General features: G+C 36.7%; 1 protein-coding gene across 2 annotated transcripts in view; it reads left to right on the top strand.

The window, feature by feature from the left end:
* The window catches only part of Atm (ATM serine/threonine kinase), an 88,661-nt gene extending 62,439 nt beyond the window's left edge, over window positions 1-26,222 (top strand). For both annotated transcript variants that reach the window (XM_055621824.1, XM_055621823.1), the window contains exons 40-63: window positions 294-381; window positions 2,859-2,947; window positions 3,037-3,139; window positions 3,873-4,021; window positions 5,772-5,876; window positions 6,817-6,936; window positions 8,357-8,591; window positions 9,053-9,220; window positions 10,007-10,120; window positions 10,714-10,928; window positions 11,497-11,704; window positions 12,547-12,660; window positions 12,909-13,067; window positions 13,698-13,836; window positions 13,949-14,031; window positions 15,400-15,540; window positions 16,959-17,075; window positions 18,396-18,545; window positions 19,661-19,826; window positions 21,076-21,162; window positions 23,109-23,223; window positions 23,849-23,912; window positions 25,325-25,461; window positions 25,565-26,222. In XM_055621824.1, the coding sequence (XP_055477799.1) occupies window positions 294-381; window positions 2,859-2,947; window positions 3,037-3,139; window positions 3,873-4,021; window positions 5,772-5,876; window positions 6,817-6,936; window positions 8,357-8,591; window positions 9,053-9,220; window positions 10,007-10,120; window positions 10,714-10,928; window positions 11,497-11,704; window positions 12,547-12,660; window positions 12,909-13,067; window positions 13,698-13,836; window positions 13,949-14,031; window positions 15,400-15,540; window positions 16,959-17,075; window positions 18,396-18,545; window positions 19,661-19,826; window positions 21,076-21,162; window positions 23,109-23,223; window positions 23,849-23,912; window positions 25,325-25,461; window positions 25,565-25,748 (3,250 nt within the window). In that variant the 3' untranslated portion in view covers window positions 25,749-26,222. The remainder of the gene's footprint in view (window positions 1-293; window positions 382-2,858; window positions 2,948-3,036; window positions 3,140-3,872; window positions 4,022-5,771; window positions 5,877-6,816; window positions 6,937-8,356; window positions 8,592-9,052; window positions 9,221-10,006; window positions 10,121-10,713; window positions 10,929-11,496; window positions 11,705-12,546; window positions 12,661-12,908; window positions 13,068-13,697; window positions 13,837-13,948; window positions 14,032-15,399; window positions 15,541-16,958; window positions 17,076-18,395; window positions 18,546-19,660; window positions 19,827-21,075; window positions 21,163-23,108; window positions 23,224-23,848; window positions 23,913-25,324; window positions 25,462-25,564) is intronic.
* Window positions 26,223-26,821: the final 599 nt, after the last annotated feature.

The following is a 26,821-nucleotide window of genomic DNA, read 5'->3' as shown; positions in this document are numbered from 1 at the left end:
TTTGTAAAATTTGTGTTCTATTTTGAAACATGCCTGTCTATGTAAATAAGCATGTTTTGGCACATAACTTTGTTGTTTTTTATAATATTGTTATTATACATAAATTTCACATATAGAATTAACATTCTCAAAGTTGTTTTCCCTGCTGGGTCTAAAGGATATTCTCTGTTAAAGTATAAATAGCTTACTTTGGTTTTTTTTTTTTTATTTTTCTGCTAAAATATAGAATAAATATATTCATAACCTCTTAGATAGTATATTCTCATTAAAAGAGATGTTCTTATAATAACCAGAAGTCCAACATTTGAAGAAGGAAGTCAAGGTACAACTATTTCTAGTTTGAGTGAAAAAAGTAAAGAAGAAACTGGAATAAGCTTACAGGTAAGTATTAGAAACTCTGTAATGATATTTATGTGATATGCTGGATTATTTTCTCATGATGATATACTTGATTTTAAAACTGAAGTTACATCCTGGACTGAGCATTATCTCTGAATCCCCATGCTCTGAGTAGAGAAGTGATGTCCCATCTAGACTCTGCCGCTTGTTATGTATGCTGCATAAATAACTGACTCCTTCTGACCTAGAAGCCTCTGATAGGAAAGGCTAACGTGAAACCACCTGTCTCACAGGGTAAACTTCTACCACACAGCTTTGTCATTGTGTCCTCCTCCATTTTATTTATGGCACTTACAGTTACTACCTTTATTTATATCTGTGCATATATCCATATGACACAGAGAACAAACTTAACTTTATCTTTTTTTATTTAAATACTGTCTCAGTGTACTCCTAGCACTCTTTGGCATTCTTGAATCTCTTTGTGAAGCTCATTTCTCTACAATGGCAGTTTGAACCTGTCTGCTTTGATTAAAACCCTGAACTTCACTTTTTTTCTAGTTGTATTCAGCTTGCCTCCTGCTTCTTGGAGAAAATAGATGATATCTCAGTTACTTTTGTATTGCTGTAGTAAGGCACTGTGACCGAGGCAACTTATAAAAGAAAAGTGTTTAATTTGGGGTTATAGTTTTAGTGGGTTCTAGTCCGTTATGGCAGAGCAAAGGCATTGGCAGCAGGAGCTGCTGCTGGGAGTTCAGCTATCGGAGCGACAGAGAGAGAGAGAGACCCCAATGGCACACTTCCTCTAAAAGACTGCACCTCCTGATCATTTTCAGACTTCTCCAACTGGGGACCCAAGTATTCAAAAATGAGCCATAGGGGCCATTCTTTTTCAGACCACCACATAGGTAGGAATCCCATCACATCCCAAAATCAAAACTTAAATCTCCCCATATGTGCTCTTGTCATAACTGTCTCTCATTAAAATAGAAAACCACTTTCCCTTTATCTCAGGTTATTTATCTGTTCTTTCTCAGAAACATTATTATGCTGTTCTCTTTCTTAACTATATCCTAAACATTTCGGACCTTTACTGTTTAAAACATTTCTGGTTTTAGAGATGGGAGGAGCTCCTGTGTTCTCTTTAGGTGTCACTGTCTTCTTTCCTTTCACATCCAGACTTTCTGATGATGTCTGTATTTGCTCTCCATTTCTTTCTTGTTAACATTTAACTTCATCATGTCTTTTGAAACAAGGTATCTCATTAAACCCAGAGCTCACTGATTGTGAGGCTGACTGACCAGTGAGCAATAGGGATCTCCCTGTCAGCCTCTGCAGAGTCAGCCTCTGCAGAGCTAGAATCGCATCTGCTTGCAGCTGCTCTGAGCTTCCATGTGTGTGCTGGGCATCTGGACTTAGGTCTTTATGATTTTGTGCTGAGCAGCTCCTCAGCTCCTCAGCCCTGTCTTGTGCTTAACCATGTGATCCACTATATTAATGTTTCTCTTTTTCTCTTGATACTATACAGTTTCACCTTTCTGTGCTGAGTTTTTGTGAGTATTTTCTTATGCCAAGCACTGTTAGGTCCCTAGTTAGTGTTTTAACTCTTAAGCTTTTATTTCATGTATAGGAATAGAAATATTTGAATAAGAATTTTATATAGAATTAAACCAATTTTGATGGATTTGTGTTTAGAGAATATTTCCCACAGCAATAATATCAAGGCAGTTAAATTACTGGCTCAGTTTCCTATGAAATGTAGCTTCTGTTTTTTTGTTTGTATGCTTTTGTTTTATTTCATTGAAGTTAAACAACACTTGTCTATCCTATGTAAGTTTCACAAAAAAGTATTTTAAGTAATTAAATTGCTGCCTCATACACAGCATATTTTTTTAAACTATTAGACATTTTAAAAAAATTTACGACCTTCAGTTTTTATCAGTTTTGGTAGTTAGGCTTTACAGAATTTTTTTTCCTTTTACAGTTTCATTTGTTGACAAGATTGTTTTGTGATTATTGCTGAATGTGATTAAAAACGTGGTACATTGATATATATGTCTTATCTAATTCATGAAATTGTGGGTATCACTTTTTTAGATTTATTTTTGTATGCATATGAGTATTTTGTTTGCAAGTATGTAAATGCACCACATGCATGCCTGGTGCCTGCCGAGGACAGAGCAGTGCATTGGGTCCCATACTCCTGGAGTTACAGATGGTTGTAAGCCACTGTGTGGGTGCTCAGGTTCAAGCCTGGGTCCTCTGCAGGAAAAGTAAGTGCTTTCATCTGCTGAACCATGTCTCCATCTGTGAACATTACTTCTAAAATAGACTGATCGTTTTGTTGTATGGGACAAGTCTGTTGTGCTATTGATGAGAATATTTTCTGTTTTTAAATATTATGTTTTACTTTTTATAACACATTTATGAGTTGATAATGATAATATTTAAAGTTTATGAAATTCATGTACTGTTTTTTGTTTGTTTCAAATCTCCATCTTTGGTATTTTTGTTTTTAGGATCTTCTCTTAGAAATCTACAGAAGTATAGGAGAGCCAGACAGCCTATATGGCTGTGGTGGAGGGAAAATGTTACAGCCCCTTACTAGGTAAATTTCCCTTTTAGGTAGTATTTCTCCTTTTTGAAGGAGCTACATGCATACAGAAACAAAGGATGTTTTACCATCTTTTCTTGTAGAATACGGACATATGAACATGAAGCAATGTGGAAGAAAGCCTTAGTAACATATGACATTGAGACCACAATCTCTTCCTCAACCCGCCAGTCGGGCATAATCCAGGTACACTTTTTTCTGTATCTGCTTCTATAAAGCCATCATCAGTGCAACCATTAGCTCGATTTCAGTGTGTCATAAAGTGTTTACTCAGGTAGACTAGAGAAGACCAGAGTTACTGCTTTCTGACATTAGCCTAAAGCCTCAGGTATATACAGGAAAGCTGGGCAGGTCAGTGTAGCTTGTTGGCAATTTGTTTATTAGCCAACAGCAGAAGACAGTTCTTGAGAGGGTACAGGATGCCAGGAGTGCCTCATATAGCACCTAGAGTTTGCATTAGAGTTGGTCCCAGAAACCGTTACTTCTGTTACTAGTTAATAGGCTTAGGTATTTTTCCATCAAACAGTATTTTCGGAGGAAATGTATATGCTAAGCAATATTTTAGAATTTTAAGTGATATTGTTAATTATAATTTTTGAAGTTAATTTTTTTCTTCTCTAGTTACTATTTTTAAAGTTAAATTTTTTCCTCTCTAGTTCAGTGGTTCAACCATTTGGGGGTTGAAGGACCCTTTCAGGTATCTGATATCACCTATCAGATATCCTGGATGTCAGATACTTATATTACAATTTATAACAGTAGCAAAATTACAGGTAAGGAGTAGCAAAGAAATAATTTTATGATTGGGTGACCACAGCATGAGGACCTGTATTAAAGGGCCAGAGCGTTAGGAAGGTTGAAAACAGCTGCTCTTGTTTATGCTTGAATATCTATTTATTTTGTAATAACTTTCTTTTAGGCCTTGCAGAATTTGGGGCTTTCCCATATTCTTTCTATCTATTTAAAAGGATTAGATCATGAAAATAGAGAGTGGTGTCCTGAACTACAGGAACTTCATTACCAAGCAGCGTGGAGGAATATGCAGTGGGACCTAGGCAGTTTTGGCAAGTAAGGAGAAAACTGACTTCTCTTTCTTTGTTTTCTTTCTTTCTTTTTTGTTTTTTATTTGTTTGGTTTTTCGAGACAGGGTTTCTCTGTGTAGCTTTGGCCATCCTGGAACTCTCTGTGTAGACCAGGTTGATCTTGAACTCACGGAGATTCATCTGCCTCTGCCTCCCAAGTACTGGGATTAAAGGCGTGCACTACCAGGCTAAAAACTGACTTTTCAAAAGATTAGCTTTTCCCTAGTTGTTTTTTGTTATTTGCTTGTGGGTTTTTTTTGGTTTTTTGTTTTTTGTTTTTTCTCGAGACAGAGTTTCTCTGTGTAACAGAGCCCTGGTTGTCCTAGAATCATTTTGTAAACCAGGCTGATCATGAATTTCACAGAGACTGCCTGCCTCTGCATATTGAGGCTGGGATTAAAGGCATGTGCCACCATGCCTGACTCCCCTAGTTATTTTGTCTTATCCATAAATATTAAGGAGGTGGGTTGTGGGTTTTTTTTATATATATATTTTGCAGCTATTTTTGTGGGCTGCACATTTGCCTAAATATTTAAGATAGTAATAGGTAGTTAACACAACAAAGCTTGAATTTCATTCTCTTTTTTCCAGTAGAGAAATTCTGTCCCCTCCCTCAAGAATTTTTGAAGAGAAATTTTTTTTAAAAACATCTTTTCCTATGAGAATTCTTTGTTGGACTCAGAAGTCTAAAAACAAATTTAGGCATTCTTTCTTCCATTTCTTGCTACATTGTAGTCACAAACACTTTTATTGGCTGGATAATAAAATAGATTGCATTTGTTAATAATATTTTCTTTTCTTAAAAAGTAGTACTAGACCCAGAGTTGTGATGCATAACTTTCGTCTAGTACTCAGGGAGGCAGAGGCAGGTGTATCTCTAGGTTTGATGCTAGCCATGTTAACCAAGTAAGTTCCAGACCAGCCAGGGCTACACAGGAGACAGTGCCTTAAAAACAAATAGGTAATCAGACAGAAAAACGTACTGCTAAACCACATTGCCCAAGAAAATAAAAGTTATAACCTGTATGTCCAATCATGATATTTTTTTAAGTGAGAACCCAAACACCTAGACTACTAAAGGATTTAATAGTTACTATAAAAATATTTTAATAATAGAACACTAAAAAAATGAAGTCATTTAATTCCCTTAATGGAAAAATGTTTTCATTAATTGGAATGTTTTTCAAATTTCATATTGTAAGAGTAGCATAAAAGCAGATTTATTCACATATATATAATTTTGTTTGAGACATGGTTCCTCTGTGTAGCCCTGACTGTCATGGAACTGACTCTATGGACCAGCCTAGCCTTGAACTCAGAGATCCTACATCTGCCTCCTGAGTGCATGTGCCACCACTGCTCAGCTGTTCTTATATTTTAAATATTTATCTGAAAGATAAGGTTGAGAACCAGGCACAATTTCTGAGAAGCTGTTTTTATTTGAAGAATTTTAAATGGCCTATAAAGTTCTTTGTTTTTTACTGTTTTGTTCTATTTTATTTTGTTTTATTCATTTGTTTATTTTTATTTTGAGGCAAGCTTTTACTCTATAACCCTGGCTAGCCTTGAGCTCCCAGAGCCCCACCTGCTCCTGCCTCCCCGCTAAAGGCGTACATCCAGCCATATTTTTTTTTATTTTAATTTTCAGTTTTGTCCTTTGAACTAGTTATCTATACATGCATATTTTAGGATTTTCTATATTTCTATATTTAATTCTTTTTCTAATCATGTCACAGCCAAGAACTAGAAGGAACCAGTTACCATGAGTCATTGTATAATGCTCTGCAGTCTCTAAGAAACAGAGAATTCTCCACATTTTATGAAAGTCTCAGCTGTGCCAGGTATTATAAAAGACAAGATTGTTTTACATTTAATGCTGTGGCTGCTGTCCTCAAACTGTGAGTAGTTTTAATGTGAGTGTGTGCATTGATGAAAGAATGAAGACTTGGTGACTGTGGTCAGGTGTTTCTTTGTCACTCTTTGCTCTTTCTTAAAGATTTCTTTAGGACTTTATGTCAGTTCTTCACTCTGAGCCCTCGGAAAATCGTGGTGGTGCTCTCTTTCTATGCAAGCATCCTAGAAGAGTTTTAATTTTTGTCCTCTAGTTACATGGCCTTTACTCTCTTACCATTATAGCTCTATGAAAGGATGCTCAATAGTATTTACAGGTTCCTTTGAGGCACACATGAAGTGATGCATGATGTAACAGTTAGCTACGGGTTAAGCAAACCTGAATTCTTTTTAAACATTTATTTTTATGTGCATTGAGGGTTTTGCCTACATATATGTCTTTGTAGGGGGGTTGGGTCCCCTGGAGTTGGAGTTTCAGACAGTTGTGAGCTGCAGTGTGTGTGCTGGGAACTGAACCCCCTGGTCCTCTGGAAGCGCAGCCAGTGAGCCTAACCTCTGAGCCATCTCTCCAGCCCCAAAATATGAATTTTTTAAACACCACTGACATCATAAATCATATTCTAAACACTTTGTCAGGCTTTTTCTATACATACTCTTTAAAGTAACCCCACAGGTGAAAAACAATAGCTGAATTCAGTAACAGATTCAAGGATAAACAGAAATAGCAGAACTGGGCGTTACATTTAGAACTGTACAGTCATAAGGCTAGTATTGGCCACATTGCTCTTTCACCACTACTATTGTTTGTATGTATTAGGTTTTTTTAGGTCAGCAACAAGCATATGCTAAGTACAGCTTAAACACAGAATTGAACTTCTATCCCCTTGAAAACTTGTTAGTTTCAGACAGTCTTCTCTCTCTTACTCCTAGAGTAAAAGAAGTTGAAGAGTTGTGTAAGGGCAGCCTGGAATCTGTGTATTCACTGTATCCCACACTTAGTAGATTGCAGGCAATTGGAGAACTGGAAAATATTGGAGAGCTTTTCTCAAGGTATGTGGTTTTGATAATCCTGAGATGCATTGTTTGTGTTACCAATAACATGATGGGCATGATTTATTATTTGTTTTGTTAAGTGAGAACAGGTTTATTTTGGCTCATGGTTTTCAAAGTTTTCAGCCCTGATTAGCTGCTTCTATGTTGGCCTGAATGAGACTTCGTGTTGATGGCACACAGCAGGAGGAAAGGGAGAAATTTATTTTAAAATAAACTTGATACATTTATTAAAGTATATGTAATAAACACATTTTAGATTCTTATCAATTGAAAAATGCAATGCCAGTAGGTATAACTTAAGAGTTGAAATTGAAAGCTCTTTAGAACCTTCATTAATTTTAATATAGAGGTTCCTTTGTTTACAGTATTTTAGATCTGTTGCTCTGATACCATTTGTGAGGGAAGTAGACATTTGGTTTTATGAACATACATTATTGTTTTCGTCTCTGTGAAGCAACTAAAAGGATTTTTCACCTTTATTGCATCATTTTCTTAGTCTCCCTGGATTTTTTTTTTCTTTCAACGTAAGTCTTGAAAGATATGAGAGATGGCTCAGAGGTTAAGAGCACTGTCTATTCTTCCAGAGGTCCCGAGTTCACTTCCCAGCAACCACATGGTGGCTCACAACCATCTATAGTGTGATCTGATGCCCAATTCTGACATGGAGATGTACGTGCAGATAGAGCCCTCATACACATGAAAAAAAAATGACAAATAAACATTGAAAAAAAAATGATAAGGTAGTTAGCTGGATGTGGTGACTCATGCTTCTAATTCCAGAACTCAGGAAGGCAGAGGCAGGCTGATCTCTGTGAGTTCAAGGTTAGCCTGGTCTACAAAGCAAGTCCAGGACAGCCAGGGCTACACAGAGAAACCCTGTCTCAACGAAGGAAAAAAAAGATAATATAACTTATTTTATGCATGTGAAATGCAAATTCTTCATATAAATGAACTGTACACTCTGCATTTTCTATTTCTTTAATAATGTTTAGCAGATGGAATCTTTTCAAATGCCAGTTGTTTCTTCAATGAACTGATTTTTTTTGACAGCTATGCATAGTGTCATCTGTAGATGATTAATGAAGTTAATTGACTTCCTTGTTGCAAGGAGGATTAGAAGATTAGTCATGTTTTCATTATTGGTTTGAATATAGCGTTCTCATTTCAGAACAAAATCTATGTAGAAAGGCTGCCTTTTAAGAATATCTTTTAAAGTACCCTTTATCTGTAACCTTCCTATTGACTTCCTAGGATCCTCAGTACATATTGTTTTGCACTGTTCTAAATAGTTATTGTTATTTACAAGTTTATAAGAGTTCCTTGTATAATGTACAGTGCCTTAAGTTTCAGGACTTAACTGTTTTTTTGTTGTTTTCATTTGCACTTGCTCACTTAAGTTATGTGACTTGACTTTCAGGTCAATTACAGATAGAGAGCTCTCTGAAGTATATTTGAAGTGGCAGAAACACTCCCAGCTTCTGAAGGACAGTGACTTTAGTTTTCAGGAGCCTCTCATGGCTCTGCGCACAGTCATTCTGGAGATCCTCATACAAAAGGAAATGGAGACCTCGCTAGGAGGATTCTTTAAGGACGTTCTTACCAAACACCTTGTTGAGTTCTCTATTCTGGCCCGAACCTTCAAGAACACCCAGGTAAAAAGTTTGTAAAATTATGTCATCTTACTTCTTGGGATTTTTCATTACTCAAATACCAGAAGGTAATGTGAAGAAGAAATGAAAACTCGGACCAGACACTGCAGTATTGATGGAAAAAGATAAAACAAAACTTCCATATTGGAGTTAGACAAAACCTGAGTTTAAATCTTCACAAGACAATTAATTATTTTTTCTCAGCCCCAGTTTTCTGTTTATACAATGTGAAGATACACAACCTACTATAATTTAATGATAACAATTCAGTGATTTCACACATGTGCACCCACACCCACACATGCACACACGGGCCATGTGTCAGGGAAACTTTGTTGTAAGTACGCAGGGAACTAATAAGGTAGTCCCTGACAAATAGTGAAGTACTCAGTGAAAGGTAGGTAAGCTTTGGTTTTCAACCTTACTGGTCGTAGTATTTATTTCCACATGCACTTTCATTGTAGCTCCCTGAAAGAGCAATATTTAAAATTAAACAGTATAATTCAGCTATTTGTGGAGTCTCTGAGTGGCAGTTGGAAGAAGCACAAGTGTTCTGGGCAAAAAAGGAGCAGAGTCTTGCCCTGAGTATCCTCAAGCAAATGATCAAGAAGTTGGACGCCAGCTTTAAAGAGGTGCGTGCTTCAGTTGGCTGGCTAGAGTAGTGTTTCAGTGTTACTGAAAAGCACTCTGGGCTTTAGACTATGTCTGTAATGATTACATTAAGGTTTTGAAATTACTGATCCATGAACAAAATAATGTGAAAAGAGATTTTGAGAATTAATGTCAGAAATGAGACTTGGAAACCTTTTCTTATTTTAAAAAAATCTATCAGTCTATCTTGTAGTATGTTCATTATTTATTGCAGGGCTAAGTCTTTTGTTGTTTTATAAAAGTCAATGAATGTTATGTTGGAAATACATACTTTGAGGTAGCAAGAAGAAAAATGAAATGAGAAATGTCTGAGAGAAGAAAAGTAGAAAACGAGTTAGAACAGTTTGTCATTCCAAATGCTCTGAATATATCATTCAGTGGACAGTACAGGGACATTGTAGGGTTATGAATTATTTATTATAAAAAAGCTTTGGGTGCCAGTGTAACTTGCTTAAATATTCCCTAAAAGTATAGGCCCCAATATATGAGCTGGTTTTGTGCCCCAGTCTTTGCATTGGCAAGTAGGTAATAATTATATGCCTCGTCTGTAGGAGTCCTGTGAAAACTATGAGTTAATATATATAAAGCTGTTGGAAAGATCCTGGCATTCTAAAGTACTCAGGAAATGTGAGTTGTTGCAATTAATAACAGTTCAGGGTGGCTATTTCATGAACTTGCATACTTAAAGTTATATAGTAACACCATGAGTAAAAATATTTTTCATTGCTTGAGGGTTTGCATTTTAACATTGTTGCTTCCTAACACAGAATGATGCAGGTCTGAAAGTCATGTACACAGAGTGTCTGAGGGTCTGTGGCAACTGGCTGGCAGAGACTTGCTTAGAAAACCCTGCAGTCATCATGCAGGCCTATCTAGAAAAGGTGGGTTACGGCTGCGGCTTTGGGTATTACTGTTGAGCACAGACTCGGGCCTTTTGTTAGGACCACATCTATGTCAAGACCAAACGAAAGTGTGCTTTCATTCCTCAGCTCCTGCTGGGGCTCTGTGCAGGCCTTAGAGCACAATGAGACAGAGTGCTACAAAGAAGAAACAATCTTTACACCCACCGCTATCTTTCCAGAAGTCATTTAGCCTACAAAATATCCTATTAAACATACACTCCATCACTGCTATTTGTAGGTGGTCCAACAACCCACAGGAAGGGTTAGGACTTACTTCTCTAGTCCCCATTAACCTCACTGTTTCTCCTCTTTGTCATTTAGTGTCACTAATTTGGGAAATAGTTATTTCACTGAGTAAGTTTAATAAGAAGAGAAAAATGTGGTTGTCTTTGATAGTAAAGAAAAAAAATCTCTTCATTTTTGCATAGTTCATTGCAACCATTACCTGGTAAGGGCTCCATATCATCAAATTTTGCATTTGCATATATGTGAGTGGATTACCTTGATCTGAGAGTCTTTAACTATATTCAGCACTTGTAAATATAATCTAAATGGATTGTATGTTGTTAAAGGCAGTGAAGGTTGCTGGAAGTTATGATGGCAAAAGCAGTGAGCTCAGAAATGGACAGATGAAGGCATTTCTGTCATTAGCACGGTTCTCTGATACTCAGTACCAGAGAATTGAAAACTACATGAAATCGTCAGAATTTGAAAACAAGCAAACTCTCTTAAAAAGAGCCAAAGAAGAAGTGGGCCTTCTAAGGGAACATAAAATTCAAACTAATAGGTAACTTTATGTCTATAAGTGATTGTTATATGTTCAGCTAAAGGGCTGTTTGCATGAAAAGTGTGAATTGGACTTGTCATCTGAATCTCAGTTTCAAATACTTACACTGGAGTTTTTACAGTCTTTCTCAGTCCTCCAGTGGTTAATCACAACTTCAGGCAGTCTTCAGTACACTGACATATTCTTCTAAGAAGAACTGGTGTCTTGGTTTAGCTCTTGGCAAAGTACACGGATGTTAGTTTGGTTTTGCTAGATACTGAAATTAAGTGTACTTGACTTGCCTGCATGTTAAGTCTGCATTGGGTATTTGTGTGTTTGAAGTAAGCAGAGAATTAACTAAGTAGAGTCCACTCTGTTTTTTTTTTTTTTGGGGGGGGGGGGGTGTAAGACCTATTATTTGCAATTTTGACAAGTCATTTAATTCCATTTATTATCTTTAGAATTGTGTCTTTTTTTTTTTTTTTGCTTGGAGTGAACACCTTGTTTTTCATTTATGTTCTATAGTATGTATGATGTTATAGTTATGTAAAGTTTTGTGACTTTTGTGTTTGAATTTATCAAATGCAAGATACACAGTAAAGGTTCAGAGAGAACTGGAGCTTGATGAATGTGCTCTCCATGCGCTGAAAGAGGATCGAAAACGTTTCCTATGTAAAGCAGTTGAGAACTACATCAGCTGCTTACTAAGTGGAGAAGAACATGATATGTGGGTATTCCGACTTTGCTCCCTCTGGCTTGAAAATTCTGGAGTTTCTGAAGTTAATGGCATGATGAAGGCAAGTCTTACCCAGCCTAGCATTTGAACATGTGTTTTAAAAACTGAGGCATAAGACCCGTCAGTGTGATTTTATACATCCCTATGTACCCCTCCCAATGGGTTTATTTCTCCACAAGTAAGCTCTAAATGATGTAAGTTTGTAAAGAGGTGAGAGGTTATGTTAGTGTTTTCTCATCGCAGACGATGTAGAGGAGTGCGTAAAAGGGATGCTAGACCGGAGAACAGGGGCAATTAAAGACAGTGTGATCCTAAGCAAGGATTTTGCTTGGCTTTGTTTATTCTTTTGAGAGATTTTTTCCCCCCAATAGAGTAACAATTAAAAACTTTATAACATATACAGGAGTACTTGTAAGTTTTTATTGAGAAAAATCTTAAGGTACAGTCATAAAATAAATACATACTATCATTTAGTTTGGAATGAAAAGAATGGTAAGTCTCAAAATCAACAAAATATTCTATGGTATGTGTTAAACTCTCTTTCTGTCATGAAGGAAAAAGAACTTGTGTTTTGTTACCCACTAAATTCTTGGGAGGTGAGACCACAGTAGGCCTCAGATCCACATTTGTCATCCTTGGAGTCACTGGAATATATGTAGTGGTTAGCATACCAGCTCTGGATATAATTATTTAGGGCAAAGTATTTTTAGTGTACTGAATCAGCCTAGGCTTCACATTAAAAAAGCTTCAGATAAGCCAAGAAACGAGTAAAATTGTGTAGTTAGTAAAATTTTGGCAGCCACTAGGGTGTACTAGTAGAGGAACATTATTTTAGTATCATTATTTTGGCTTATATGTGAGAGTATATTGCACATTTCTTAATTTTGCATTTTTTAATGGCAGAAAGATGGAATGAAGATTTCATCATATAAATTTTTGCCTCTTATGTATCAATTGGCTGCTAGAATGGGGACCAAAATGATGGGAGGCCTTGGATTTCATGAAGTCCTAAATAATGTAAGTAGACTTGAAGTCAAAATGTAATAATTACCTTTCTATTACTGAAAATGGAAAATCAGAATATTAAAATTTCTTTTTTAGATAAATTTGTCTCTTTTCTGATGTTCCTTTCTCTCTGTCTCTCACACAGACATACACACACTTACTTATTAATGACATTAACTTGAATTTTGATGTGAAGTAACATGAAAAATGTATATAATATTTTATTTGTATGAAACTAATAGTTACTAATTTTCTGATAGCTGATCTCCAGGATTTCAATGGACCACCCCCATCATACTTTGTTCATTATATTGGCCTTAGCAAATGCAAACAAAGATGAATTTTTGAGCAAACCAGAGACAGCAAAAAGGAGTAGAATAACGAAAAATGCACCCAAAGAAAGCTCTCAGCTGGATGAGGTATTTTGAATTAAATACAAGTACCTTTTTGTACGTGATGGTCATTCTTTCCCAGACTATTCCTTTCTTAATTCTCAGAGATTTTAAGAATGTATGTTGCTTTTTGTAGTATTTAGAGTCTTAAATCCCTTATTATGATGATGCCACCCAAAACTGGTTAACACTTCCTAAACGTTTCCCAGGACATAAATAGCAGTTTGATTTTGTTTTTGCACAACAGTGGGACAAAACAAACAGATTTATTTATTTATAATGTGCATGAGTGTCTGGACTATACCATGTATATATCTAGTGCATACAGAATCCAGAAGAGGATTTTGGATGTCCTGTACCTGGAGTTGCCATGTAGGTCCTGGGATCCAAAGCAGGTACTCTGAAAGCGCAGCAAGTACTCTTAGCCACTGAACCATCTCTCTAGCCCCAGAAAAACAGATTTTTGAAAAGTGCCCAAGTTATTAACCTTGAATTTTTTATGTGTTTGTTTCATTTACTAGATGGGTGTTTTGTTTGTATGTGAGGAATTACATAGTCTTTCCATTGTCTAGATCTGTGCATAAATTCTCTTTGTATAGCTCCAAAAAGTGGCTCAGTGGTTCTTATTCTGTCTTTGCTCTTTGTTGTTGATGACAGGATCGAACAGAGGCTGCAACCAAAATAATACATACCATCAGAAGTAAGAGATGTAAGATGGTGAAGGACATGGAGATGCTTTGTGATGCCTATATTATATTGGCAAACTTGGATGCCTCTCAGTGGAAGACTCAGAGAAGTATGTGCCAAAGTATCATTGTCTGCTGTTCCAGCTTAACCTTCAGTAATTCCTTAATTTACAGTTGTTGCTGAAACCTTTTTTTTTTTTTTTTTTTAATTTTTAAATGTAGAAGGCATCAATATTCCAGCAAACCAACCAATCACTAAACTAAAGAATTTAGAAGATGTTGTTGTTCCCACTATGGAAATTAAGGTAATTTACCATTAACTTTTGATTTTTAATAAGACTAAACTACACATTAGTAGAATAAGTTATTTGTAGATCTTTTTATGCATTCCAAATGGCTCATTATTGTAGTTTTGTGTGTTTCCTCACCTAGAGGTTGTCTGTATTAGATTTCCTTTGCCTAAACCTTAAAATAGTCATGAGCTTTTTCTGAGAATTTCCATTGTTTTATTTTATTGTTATTTTAGCAGTAGTGACTGAACCTCGTATATGCTAGATAAGCCTTTTTATACTTTTAATTTTGAGGCAGGGTCTCAATGAGTTGACCTTGAACCTGCTCTGTAATTCAAGCAAGATGAGCTTGGCAACCCTCCTGTCTCAGTCTCCTGAGTACTTGGGACTATAGACCTGTGGTGCATTCATTTTGTTTCACTTTTATTATTCTTTTTAAGTGTGTACATGCGTGCATAAGTATGGGTGTGGTGCCGTAGTCACGAAACACTGTATCACTGAACTATACCTGAGTCTCTTGGGGTTTACAGGTATACAATACTCTCTTATTTTTGTTGTTGGGTTTTTTTTTTTTTTTAATGTATTGGTTGTGCTGTAACATATTGGTTGTGATGTAAATATATTATTTAGTAAAGCAACAGATGTTACAGTACTTTGAAGTTGCTGCATGTACATATGAAATTTAGCTAATCACAGCTGTTTCAAAGAGTACCACGTGGGCAGGATGTATGTAACATTAAAAGGTGTCATTTTAGAAACTCGTGTGTTGAGTACATGGTACAGCTCTCCTTCCAGTCACTAAGATTAGTGTTTTTGTTATTGAGTTTGACCCATTACTTCATCATGCAGATTCACAGCTATAAACTATGTTGTTTAACTGAATATTTCTTCTTCACTATTCAAAATTGACCTGATGTTCTTGTGAATTAAATAATTTCTTAGATTATTTAACATACGGAAATGACAACTAGGTTGTAATTTTCTCAGTAGTTTTTCAGCAACACTGTCTAATTGACTTGAAAAGCTGAAGTTCTATTAAAAGATGTTTCATAAAGTAAGCTATATGTAATTTTAAAAATCTGGTTGGCAAGATGCCTCACCACCTAAAGACACTTGCTTCCAAGCCTGGAAACCAGAGCTCAGCGTTGGTCCCAGCACAGTGACATACATGTGTGCTCAGCCAAATGTGTACTCATACACGGCAAGTGAATAAGCCAGTGTAATAAAGATCTATCCATGTCCTTTATTCTGACTTTAATTAAAATAAATTATAAAACTAGTTGTTAATCAGCAGCATGTTGTCATTGTTCTGTTTACTATTTATAATTTGTTTTTCTTCCATGTTGTTTATCTGACTTATAATCATTTGTCATAATTTATTAGGTTGATCCCACAGGAGAATATGAAAATCTGGTGACTATAAAATCATTTAAAACAGAATTTCGCTTAGCAGGAGGTTTAAATTTACCAAAAATAATAGATTGTGTGGGTTCTGATGGCAAAGAAAGGAGACAGCTTGTCAAGGTAAGACTTCCTGTTTCTGGTATAGTCCTTAGAGGGTTAACGACATCAGAGTCAGGAAAAACTTGAGTAGACTTTTTCTCTTGTTTCATGTGGCTGTCTGGATATAGCTTTATTCTGAATAATGACCAGTAGGAAACATTTGTGAAGTAGAAATGCAGTTTGCTAAAACCAAACTGCTTTCTTACTGTTTATCTTTCTCTGAAAGACTATTACTTTTGGTTTTTGTTTCCTACTATTGTGGCTTAAAACCAGGGCTTTGCTCATGCTCATCAATTCTCTTCTTCTGAGTTAAATCCAAAGAGGTCTTGCTAACCTGTCTGGGCTGGGCTTGAACTTGAGACTCTCTTGCCTCAGCTTCTGGAGAGCTGAGAGTTTAAGTCTGCATTATGGGGCTCGGCAGGCCCTTGTGCAGTTGATTCAAGAGAAAGACTGTTACCAAGCTATACACACACCACGAGCTTGCTTGTGGAAAAAGCTTTTGGTGGTGATTAGAACAGATTTCAGGCCTTTGCTCAATATACTGGGCCTGATACTATGCCACCTGCTACTGTACTGGAAAGTATCAGCACTCCTTGATTTGCACTGCTTTAATCAGGTTCAGTTATTAGAGAAGCAGCTAAGAGAAACTTGGCCTAACAGAGCCATAAAAACTGAGCCCTAAAGAGAATGATACCCCAACCAAGGACAATGCATGGAGAGCACCTAAAACCCTGGCTCAGATGTTGCCCATAGACCCAGTCTCCAAGTGGGGTCTCTAGTTAGGGGAGCAGGGACTTTTCTCTGGCATGAATCAGTGGCAGGTTCTCTGATCACCTCCCCCTGTGAGGTGCAGCCTTGCTAGTCCACAGAGAAAGACAATGCAACCAGCCCTGATGAGACCTGATAGGCTAGGGTTAGATAGAAGGGGAGGAGGACCTCCCCTATCAGTAGATTAGGGAAGGGGCATAGGGAGAGAAGAGGGAGGGAGGGTGGGATTGAAAGGAGACGAGGAGGGGGCCACAGCCTAAATACAAATTGAATAAATTGTAATAAATGATAAAAAATATAAAAATGAAAGTAGAAGGCTCTAGAGATACAGGAATGGAAATACTGAAAAGGGCAAATAGTTTATGATAATAGGGGATCGATCAATGTATGAAATATCACGGTGAAATCTTTTAGTCTCTACAATAAATGCTAATAAAATGAAAGTTAAATAAAAACTTTATGAAATTAAAAAAAAAAAGACAGACTTGGTCTTTTGTATCAGTCTGCTTCCCATTTTCATAGTTTTCTCTAAGTGAAAAATGGCAGTAGGTATTAATTACTTACGAGACTGAGGAGGAACATAGAAACTCAGATTGCCTTGTACTGTTCTTAGATGACAATGTGCCTGTAATAAAGTAAACTGTGCCTGTTTGTATCTGCTTGTTCTGAAGGGCCGTGATGACCTGAGACAAGATGCTGTCATGCAGCAGGTTTTCCAGATGTGCAATACACTGCTGCAGAGAAACACTGAAACGAGAAAGAGGAAACTGACTATCTGTACATACAAGGTAACTTGTATTCCTCCAAGGTAGTTTGTATTCTGGTGCTTCCCCAAGAAAAGTGTACTATTTGACTAAGGATGAGCAAATGGTTTCTGTGCAGGAATAAGTAGTAAATATTTTAGATCTGAGGTCCATTTAGGACTCTTGCATGTTCTTTAGTTTTCACTTATGACGTTTTAAAGCTGTAAAGACATGGCTTGCTCAGAGGCAGTACAGAAATAGACTGCTGGTTTTGCTTTATAGGCCATAATAATTACTTAAAATATAAAATTTGCAGCTATTTTTACATATATAGCTTTGAAAATAAAGCACAAAAAATACATGAATTTAATAAAGCAGTAGCAGGAATTGTGGTGGGAGGGGTGTGAACACAGCAAGAGCCACAAAAGAAGCTTCACCTCTTTTCCTGCAAATTTGACTAAGTGTTAGATTTAAAGCTGTTTAATATATAAAATAGTATTTGTTTATTATTTTTGCACTTAAATATTTATAATGTACCATGATTTAAAAAACTATCTTAGTAAACTTTCTTATTTTTGTTTACAAATATATTTTTCTCTTCCTGAAATTAATAAGACTAAAAAAAGAAATTAATAAGACTCTAAACAAAAATACGGGGGCTGGAGAGATGACTCAGTGGTTAAGAGCACTGTCTGCTCTTCCAAATAGACCTGGGTTTAATTCCCAGCATTCACATGGCAGCTCACAACTGTTTGTAACTCCAGTTCCAAGGGATCTGACATCTTCACACTGATGCACACAAAATAAAATAAAAATAAATTTAAAAAAATACATGTAGTTGAATAATGAATGTATGTTAAAATTGAGACCATAGCCACAAGTAATTATTTTTCTAAATGAAACTCCCTAAGTTTCATGGGTAACAGAGGTGTTAGGAAAGTAGCAGGTGCAGTCCTAGTTCCTCTGCTCCAGAGACTGAGGCAGGAGCGTCACAAGTTCAAGGATCCCAACCTATGTAATGAGGTCCTGTTTCAGAAAACAGTATAATGAAAACAGAGTTTATCCTCTACTAAATGAACAAATTAATTATGGATCAATCACAGGCAATGATGGATATCATTAACAGGAATGATCTCTCAGAGAATTGTGGGTAGTGAGAGATGGGTGGTTTCTCTGAAATCTAAGCCAAAGCTAGAAAGATCTTATTTTTTTGAGCCTAGGTTTATTCATGCTTTCTTCCAAGGAGCTTTGTATCCTGTAGGCAGAAATGTTAGTAAATCCTGAGAAAATACTTTGTACTGATGAATGATCATCAGTGGATCTTTAATGTCTTTCCATAATCAAAGGTTCTTGATTTCACCTCAGGTAGTTCCTCTCTCCCAGCGAAGTGGTGTTCTTGAGTGGTGCACAGGAACCATCCCTATTGGTGAATATCTTGTTAACAACGAAGAAGGTGCTCATAAAAGATACAGGCCAAATGACTTCAGTGCTTATCAGTGCCAAAAGAAAATGATGGTGAGTTCAAGGTTATTTAATGTTTATAAAGATACCAAATATTATAAAATACAAAATAATATATTCGTGAGATAATTATTGAAGATACTAAGTAAAAAACAAGACATAAACTTACCAAGATGAATGTATGTGGGAATGAATAGGAAGGTTTTTAAACAATATGAAGTGCCAACCCTTTCTTCTTAAAAATACAAACATTGAACTCCCAGGTGTTCATAGTATCTAAATTCTAGAACCAGTCTAGCTGTCAAGCAATAGGAATAGATAAAGAAAATGGAAAATTTTTAAGGTTTGGTGAAGAATGAAGTTACATTGCAGAAAAACTGGAGATGTTAATATTAAGTTAATTAAGCTAGGCTCAGACAGATGTCTGATTTTTCAAATTTGTGGTTCTTAGATTTTAAACAGTATGAATGAATGTATAAAATGATGAAAACAGAACTGAAATTGCTAAAGGATTCATAGAGGAGTGTAACAAGGTAGGAGAATATATTCAATATATAACATATACCTGGATGAAATTTTATTTAAGTTAAGTAACAAACAGTATACAGAAAGCTGCGTTCTAACCAGTTTTCTGGATAGTGCGACCAGCTGCTGTGTTTGGATTTAGAAGGATTCAAGTGAAGATGTTGAGTAGGAAATGGAGTGGCACAGCACTCAAGTTAGAGGTGCTGGGCCAAAGTAGGAAGTCATTGTCAAATGGATGGACACTAAACTTACTGAAGTCGATAAACTTTGCTTCAGGAACGTATTCCACAGCGAGGTTTTAGAGGACAGAAGTCGGATGTCTCCATCCTGTCACAGCGCTCATGCTGTGGCACCATCTGAAATTATTGGGAGCCTCCTCTAGTGGCTCCTGTGTCATTCCATCTATATTACAAGACTCTTCAAATTAGAATTTAGTTAAAAAGCAGTCCAGGAGATAGGATTCTAACAAGATTATCACTTAAAGGCTTTCCTGACTGAATTGCTAACCTCCTGGATGTAGAATGTCTTTTTTATCTTTTAGTCCCCCTATAATCTATTAGCTATTTCATCTAGAAGCATTGTGGATATTAGTTGAATGACATAAGTGTAATACTGAGAAAATATTATAAATGTTCTGTTTAAAGGAAGTGCAGAAGAAGTCTTTTGAAGAGAAATATGATACTTTCATGACTATTTGCCAAAACTTTGAACCAGTTTTCCGTTACTTCTGCATGGAAAAATTCTTGGACCCAGCTGTTTGGTTTGAGAAACGATTGGCATATACACGCAGTGTGGCCACGTCTTCTATTGGTAATCCCTGTATATCTTAGGTGTTGGTCCCATACTGCATTCTCCTTACAAGAGCATAGTAGTGGTGGTAATAGTAGCTGTTACTCAAACTGTCCTCACAATGAAAAAATAGTGTTTGTTCATGCTGATTGTTAGCTTCTAACTATCTTTACAGACAAGAATTCTACTCTGAAGTAGAAAAATAAAACCAGTTTTGTTTTAGGTTTAATATAGTGAAAGTGGTTTATTTTCTCTCCCTTCAATATGGATTCTTTGAGATATTCTTTGGCAATAAAACTTTTGATATTGCCATTTGACTTCCTTAGTAGTCTTCTGCCAATGATTCATTCTGCTTAATATAATCTCAGAACAGAAATTGTGGTATATGTTTAAATACTTGTTATATATAACATATATTTTGACTTTTTAAATTTTTTATGAGATTGGGATAAAATTAGTTAAATAAAGTTAGTTAGATAAAGCAGTTAACAAAATCCTAGAGTATGAGAACTATTAGATGTCTGTCTCATGTCTCAAATAGACTGTTTCACTTTAATTTGCAACTAAAACAGTTTATTCTGCCACTGTTACAGTGTATGTAATGTGACAGGGCATGCGTGTTTAGGCAAGATAGTCGGTACTTGTGGGAACCTCTTCTGCCTTGAAAGTCTAATTGGATTAAAGTGTTTTGGTTTATAAACAAGAAAGCAGACTCAGTTAACAGTACAGCCAGCCAGGCATGGTGGCATCCTTATTTTCTACCCAATGATTTTTTCTGTAACACTGCATGCTTTCTCTCATCACGTTAAAAGTATTTTAAGGTGTGTCATTATCTGTCTTAAAAAATAGAAATGCAGTTATGCCTAGACAGGCATTTGGTGATATAAAGTAACCATCAGCTTCTGGTCAGCATAGCTCATCAAGCAGAGGAAAGTTTCCCTGTCAAATAATGAAGTCGCCTATCAGTGTATCTCTCATTTTGTAAGAACACTTAATAAAAAGTTGAATATACTGCACTGGCCTAGGGTCTCCAGCTTTAACCACACTAATTTCAGAGAAAATCTATGCTTTTTAATAAAGAGAAAATATTTATGTGTATTAAAGTATCTAGCTAGATTTGACTTAAATTCTACATGCTATTCACTGTATAATTTCCTTTAAGCAGCTTTAAAGTCTATACTTAAAAATTGCATAGAATCAATGGTATTAGTCGAGATTATAGTTGAATTGTGTTGGAGATTTCACATGGTTGATTTTTTTTTTTCCCTAGTTGGTTATATCCTTGGACTTGGTGATAGGCATGTACAGAATATCTTGATAAATGAGCAGTCAGCAGAACTTGTACACATAGATTTGGGTGAGTAATAAAAGATACCTATCTTTCATTAATATTTAGTCATCAATATTTTGATAAATGTTTAGTCATAATATTTTGCCTGTCAGCATATTATAAATATAAGGAGGTCAGACACATCAGCAGAAATGCATGGCTTACACGGCCTGTAATCCCAGCACTCGGGGAGGCAGAGGCAGGCGGATCTCTGTGATTTTGAGGCCAGCCTGTTCTAAAGAGAGTCCAGGACAGCCAAGGCTACACAGAGAAACCCAGTCTTGAAAAGCCAAAAAGAAAAAGAAAAGAAAAAAAGACTTGTTTTTCTTAGGCGAAAGTACCTGTGAGAGGAGTCGCTATTTTCACCTGTGAAATGAGTAAATCTCACTGTAAGAAGTGGTAGTTGAGTCAGTCTTCAAGAAAAGAAGGGTGATTGAGAACATGGAGATCTAAAAACTTGGGAGGGGTAATTAATAAGGGAAGCTGTAGAAATAGTGAGGTTCTAAATATTGCTGGAGGAAACTTTGCCTGTAATTAAGTAGCTTAAGACAGAGAATGATAGTGAATTAGTTAAAAAAAAAAAACAGGCTGAAGAGTTTTGATTTTTAATCTGTTAAATGATGGAAAGTGAAAAATACTTAACCAGGAGATATTCATGTTTGAACTTTAGGTAATTTTCTGAACTGGAGCTAGGATTTGAAGACATTTTTGTAGTAGGTTGTACCATTGAAGTTAGTTGTGCAGAGTGCTAGGGGGATTTCCAGACATCCAAAGCATCTAACAAAGGAATAAAGCAGATTTCATTAAACATTAAAAATGTCGTTTTTGTACATTATTTCAAAGAATTAGTGAGATTTCCAGATGGCAGCGGCAACATACTGTAAAAAAAAGAGTTTGGACGTGAAGACGAGTCCATGATAGACATGCTGAGTCACTGGGCTGAAGATGGAAGCATTGGGAATGCTGGTGTTGAAAAATTAAACCAGATTGGGCTTTTGAGTCTCATGACTATAATCCCAGCATTTAAAAGGCTAAGGCAGGAGGATTGTTACGAGTTCAAGGACAGCTTAGGCTAGATAGGGAGTTTCAGACCAGTCTGGGCTATGAAATGGACCCCCATCTCAAAACAAAAAGAAAAGTAAGTATCACAAACCAAAAGGAGGGGTTTCTTTGTCACTGAGCCATCTCTTCAGTACATCAAAGGAAATGGTTCAAGAAAAAGCATCTTTCAACCCTAGAGAGAAATCTTTCAAGCTACAGGAGGAAAATATTCCATGAGAGCAATAATAAAGTCCAGTCAGTATTAACTGCAACAGAAAGTTGGAGTGAATACAAGTGTGATTTTATTTATATAATTTGATATAAATAAATTATAATTTTGTCATTTGATATGACAAAATTATAACAATGAGCAAATTAGTGGTTGTTAGATGAATGGGGATATGTGTAGAGGTTGACAAGCTCGGTGAGGAAAGAGGGCTATAGAAGGGCCATATGAGGGATCCCTTGGTGATGGAATGCAATGTGTCCTGGCTGTACCAATGTTTATATCCTGGCTGTGATACTGTACTGTGCATTATTTCTTAGAATTGCATGTGAATCTGTAATTATTTCAAAAAAGCATGTGGGTCTGTATCTCTAAACTTTTTATTTAAAATGTTTTAAAACATTTAATACATCAGTCTTTACATTTTAAACATACCCGTTATCCTTTTAAAATCATCCTTTAATAACCATTCATTTGTCAAGAAGCTGTCACTTTTGCATTTATAAATGGTAGAGCTGAGGTAGATAGGGAAAGGAAAAATAGAATAATACATATTTTATATATGTGCGTGTGATATATTCATATCATCCAGGAATAATAGAGAATGAGTGATATTATTTGCTGTCTTTACAAAACTAAAATGTACTTAATGGAGATAGTGTATCAGCCCATCAGACTTGCTTGCCTTCTATTTCTTTTATTTTAGGAGTGGCTTTTGAACAGGGGAAGATCCTTCCCACTCCAGAAACAGTTCCTTTTAGACTCAGCAGAGATATTGTGGATGGCATGGGCATCACTGGTGTGGAAGGTGTCTTCAGAAGGTAAGGGAGGGAAAGCAGACAATTTTGGCTATCAAAATTATTCAACTAATAGATTTAAATAGATGATGCAAAGAGACTGTACAAGCACTAATAGTTCTTTTCAGTAATGTATATAATTAAGCTGAGACTTAATTCAGCATGACATGTGTTATCATGCCTAGCCTTCTCTAGGAGAAGCCCTTTTATGCTGTTCCTCAGTCTTAGTTGACTCATTCTTTTTGCCATTTTGTTGATGCTCATTTTTTTGGGTATTAAGGGGATGAACAATGTTCCAGTATAATTCCCACCTATAGATTTTACTGTTCTTTCTAGTTTTCCCAGCAATGGTTCATAATCTCAGCTTGTTAAAAAGTAAGTTAATACTTGCCTCAGTAATAAGACAAAGTATTTTATAGTAGTACTGCCTTCTTTTATAAGTGCTGAGCTTAGGAAATAGCCACACATATATATATATTTGCATTTGTATTAATTTCTGGAGCATCTGTTAAATGTCATCTTAGTCAACTATTCTGCTCTTTGAAATGCAATTTTGGGAATACTGTATTCATAAGTGCATGTAGGCAAAGATGGATTGAAATATTGGTGTGCTTGCAGAATTCACTTTGTGATGTGTTTCACCTTGCAGGTGCTGTGAAAAAACAATGGAAGTTATGCGCAGTTCTCAGGAAACTCTGCTAACCATCGTAGAGGTAAAGTATGCGTAAGGACATCTGGATCCCTTTAGCAGCCAGCCTGCCTTGTTAGAAGGTCACCCATATAAAGTGGTGCTGGGCAGCAGCAGAAAGGGGCACAGTGGGCATTTTCATACATCACGAAGTTTAGGGTTAGGAATGGTTCTTGTCCTCTCACATTTCTTGTAATATTGTATAGTTGTTAAGTAATCTTCAATTTTCAATAATAAATAAATGAGCACTTCGACATCTTAGACATCGCACATGGGCCTGAAAAGATGACTCAGGTGTCAAAGTGCTTGCCCTCGAGTGTGAGGGCCTGAGTTCGGATCCATGTGAAAACCTAGCATAGTTTACAGTCCCAGCACTGAGGAGGCAGAGATGGGCCTATTTCTAGGACTCACTGGCCAGCCAGTCTAGCCAAATTAGTGAGTTTCTGGTTCAGTGATAGCCACTGTCTCAGAAAATAAGAAGAAAAGTGATTGAAGAAAACATCTGCCATTAACCTCTGGTCTCCAGTCACACCCACATAATATGGTTGTGTGCAAACACATAGTTATATCTGTATGCATCCCATGTGGGATTACTTTGAGATTGATTTCCGTGAAGAGAAATCAGTAATGTATATAATTTCCACTATAAATTTCAGAGGTAATTTAGATGGAAATCAGAGTATCAGCATCATAGTGGCAAGTGTAACTGAAGAGCAAGGTTTGCTGCTGAGGCTCCTGCAGTGCCCATCTGCTGTTTAGATTTGCTGTGGCCTGCAGAACATACACATTTAAATCAGGTTCATCATTTCATGTTGCCCCAGCACAGAGAGTGAAGAAAGATTTATTTCCAATGCTTACAACGTTAATCCTACCCAGCTGCGAGCTGTGCACCTCAGGCTTTCGTTTGTGAACCTGGTAATGTGTGAGATAAGAACTGGGCTGTTTCCCACACAGGGAAATACAGGAAGTAGAGGACAGGCCTGGGTGCACACAAGTAGCATCTGTACTGCTTCTACAGAGTAGATGCTGACTGAGTCCAAACCAAATTCTAGGGATGATGTAGGAACATGGGTGTTTTGTAAATGATTTCTCCTGTGCAGGCAGGGTTAAGTTATTCATGTTTCCCTGGCACTAACTGTTAAGTCTGTGATAACGAGTTGGAGCTATGTCCTTCAGAAGATTAACAGTTTGCCACAATGGTCTGGGAGATTATTTCCATCTCCATTTGTAATACCTGTATCACTTTAGAACCACACCCCACCCCTGTAAGTCAATCTAAATTTCTGAGAGTCAGTTGCTGTGTTTTTCCTAATATTGAAGAACAGTTTTCCATTTGCCATTGCTTGTTACTAGTGTTATTTTATAATGTGGTTGCTACTGTTTTTAACTACATAATCCAAGTGCACATTTTGTTTTGTTATGTTTTGTTCTGTTTAGGTCCTTTTGTATGATCCACTCTTTGACTGGACTATGAATCCTTTAAAAGCTTTGTATTTACAACAGAGGCCAGAAGACGAGACTGAGCTCCATTCTACCCCCAATGCAGATGATCAGGAATGCAAACGAAGTCTTAGGTGGGAGATTTTAGAAAGGACCTATTGCTAGTTACTTAGATTTTCTTATTCCCAGGCCCTTAATGTTGTACCTCAATGTAATCTTTGTGTTTCTTATCATTAGGGACACTGAGCAGAGTTTCAACAAAGTAGCTGAGCGTGTCTTGATGAGACTGCAAGAGAAACTGAAAGGCGTAGAGGAAGGCACCGTGCTCAGTGTGGGCGGACAGGTGAACTTACTCATCCAACAGGCCATGGATCCCAAAAATCTTAGCCGGCTTTTCCCAGGATGGAAAGCTTGGGTATGACCATCAGCACAGGAATGACTCTTAAACTCAAGACTCGAGGAAGTGCACTCTCCCACCATATAGGAATTATTTAAGTGAATAACTGCTTTTACACCAGTTTTCTACTAGACTCATCAGCACCAACATATTAGTATTTCTGCTCTCGTGTGTTAGGAGTAATCGTTACTCAAAATCGACCCTTAGGGTGCATGTTGACCCTTAAGATCATGCTCTGTTACTACAGTGGGATCACCAGTACACACATGAACTGCAGACAGCAGGTGTAGCAGGGTGAGCCTTGCTTGTGGTGTACACTAAGACAAGTTCGTAGTTTCTGCTCTGAACAATCTTTAATTAAAGCATGTTTCCAGACAGTGTGAGTGTCACACATAGGAGTAATGAAGTATTTAATAGTACCGTGAAAAGGGGCTTCTTTAAAGTTATAACTGACAGCGTATTGTGGGAAACCCACATTAAAATGAACGTTGGGCTGGAGTGTGGCTCAGTGGTAGAATATGTGCCTTACCTGTATGAGGACCCATGTTCCAGACTAGAATTTCAGATTAAAGAGAGAGAGAAAAGAGCATGTTGAAAGCAAAGTAGTCAAGGTTGAACATCTTAATTCCAAAATCCAAAACATGAGATGTTTCAGTGTTCAAAACTTTGTGACATTGGGCACACTTCAAACTTTCAGATTAGGCACATAGCTAATCTGCACAAATGCTTTACAGCTGAAAATATCTAAAACCAGAAGCAGCTCTAGTCCTCAGCATTTCGAGGAGGGACACTGACTAAGCCTGCACTTAAGAAATGTTCTGATTACAAAAAAAAGAAAAAAGAAAAAGAAGAATGACAAAAGGGGAAAAAAAAATCTAAAAACAAAGAAATGTTCTGATTTCAAGCCAGGTATGGTGGCACACCTCTTTAATCCCTGTACTCCAGGGGATCTCTGAATTCAAAGCCAGCCTGGTATAAAGAGCAAGTTCAAGGACATCCAGGGCTACACAATCTTAGGCTATTTGCAAGCCTAAGATTCTTTTAAAAGAATGTGTGTGTGTGTGTGTGTGTGTGTGTGTGTGTGTGTGTGTGTGTGT

Source organism: Psammomys obesus, unplaced genomic scaffold (genome assembly GCF_907164565.1).
Source record: "Psammomys obesus unplaced genomic scaffold, mPsaObe1.curated_primary_1811, whole genome shotgun sequence".
NCBI classification, from domain to species: Eukaryota; Metazoa; Chordata; class Mammalia; order Rodentia; family Muridae; genus Psammomys; species Psammomys obesus.
The sequence above is the reverse complement of the archived record's forward strand: the minus strand, read 5'-3'. Positions and strand labels throughout refer to the sequence as shown.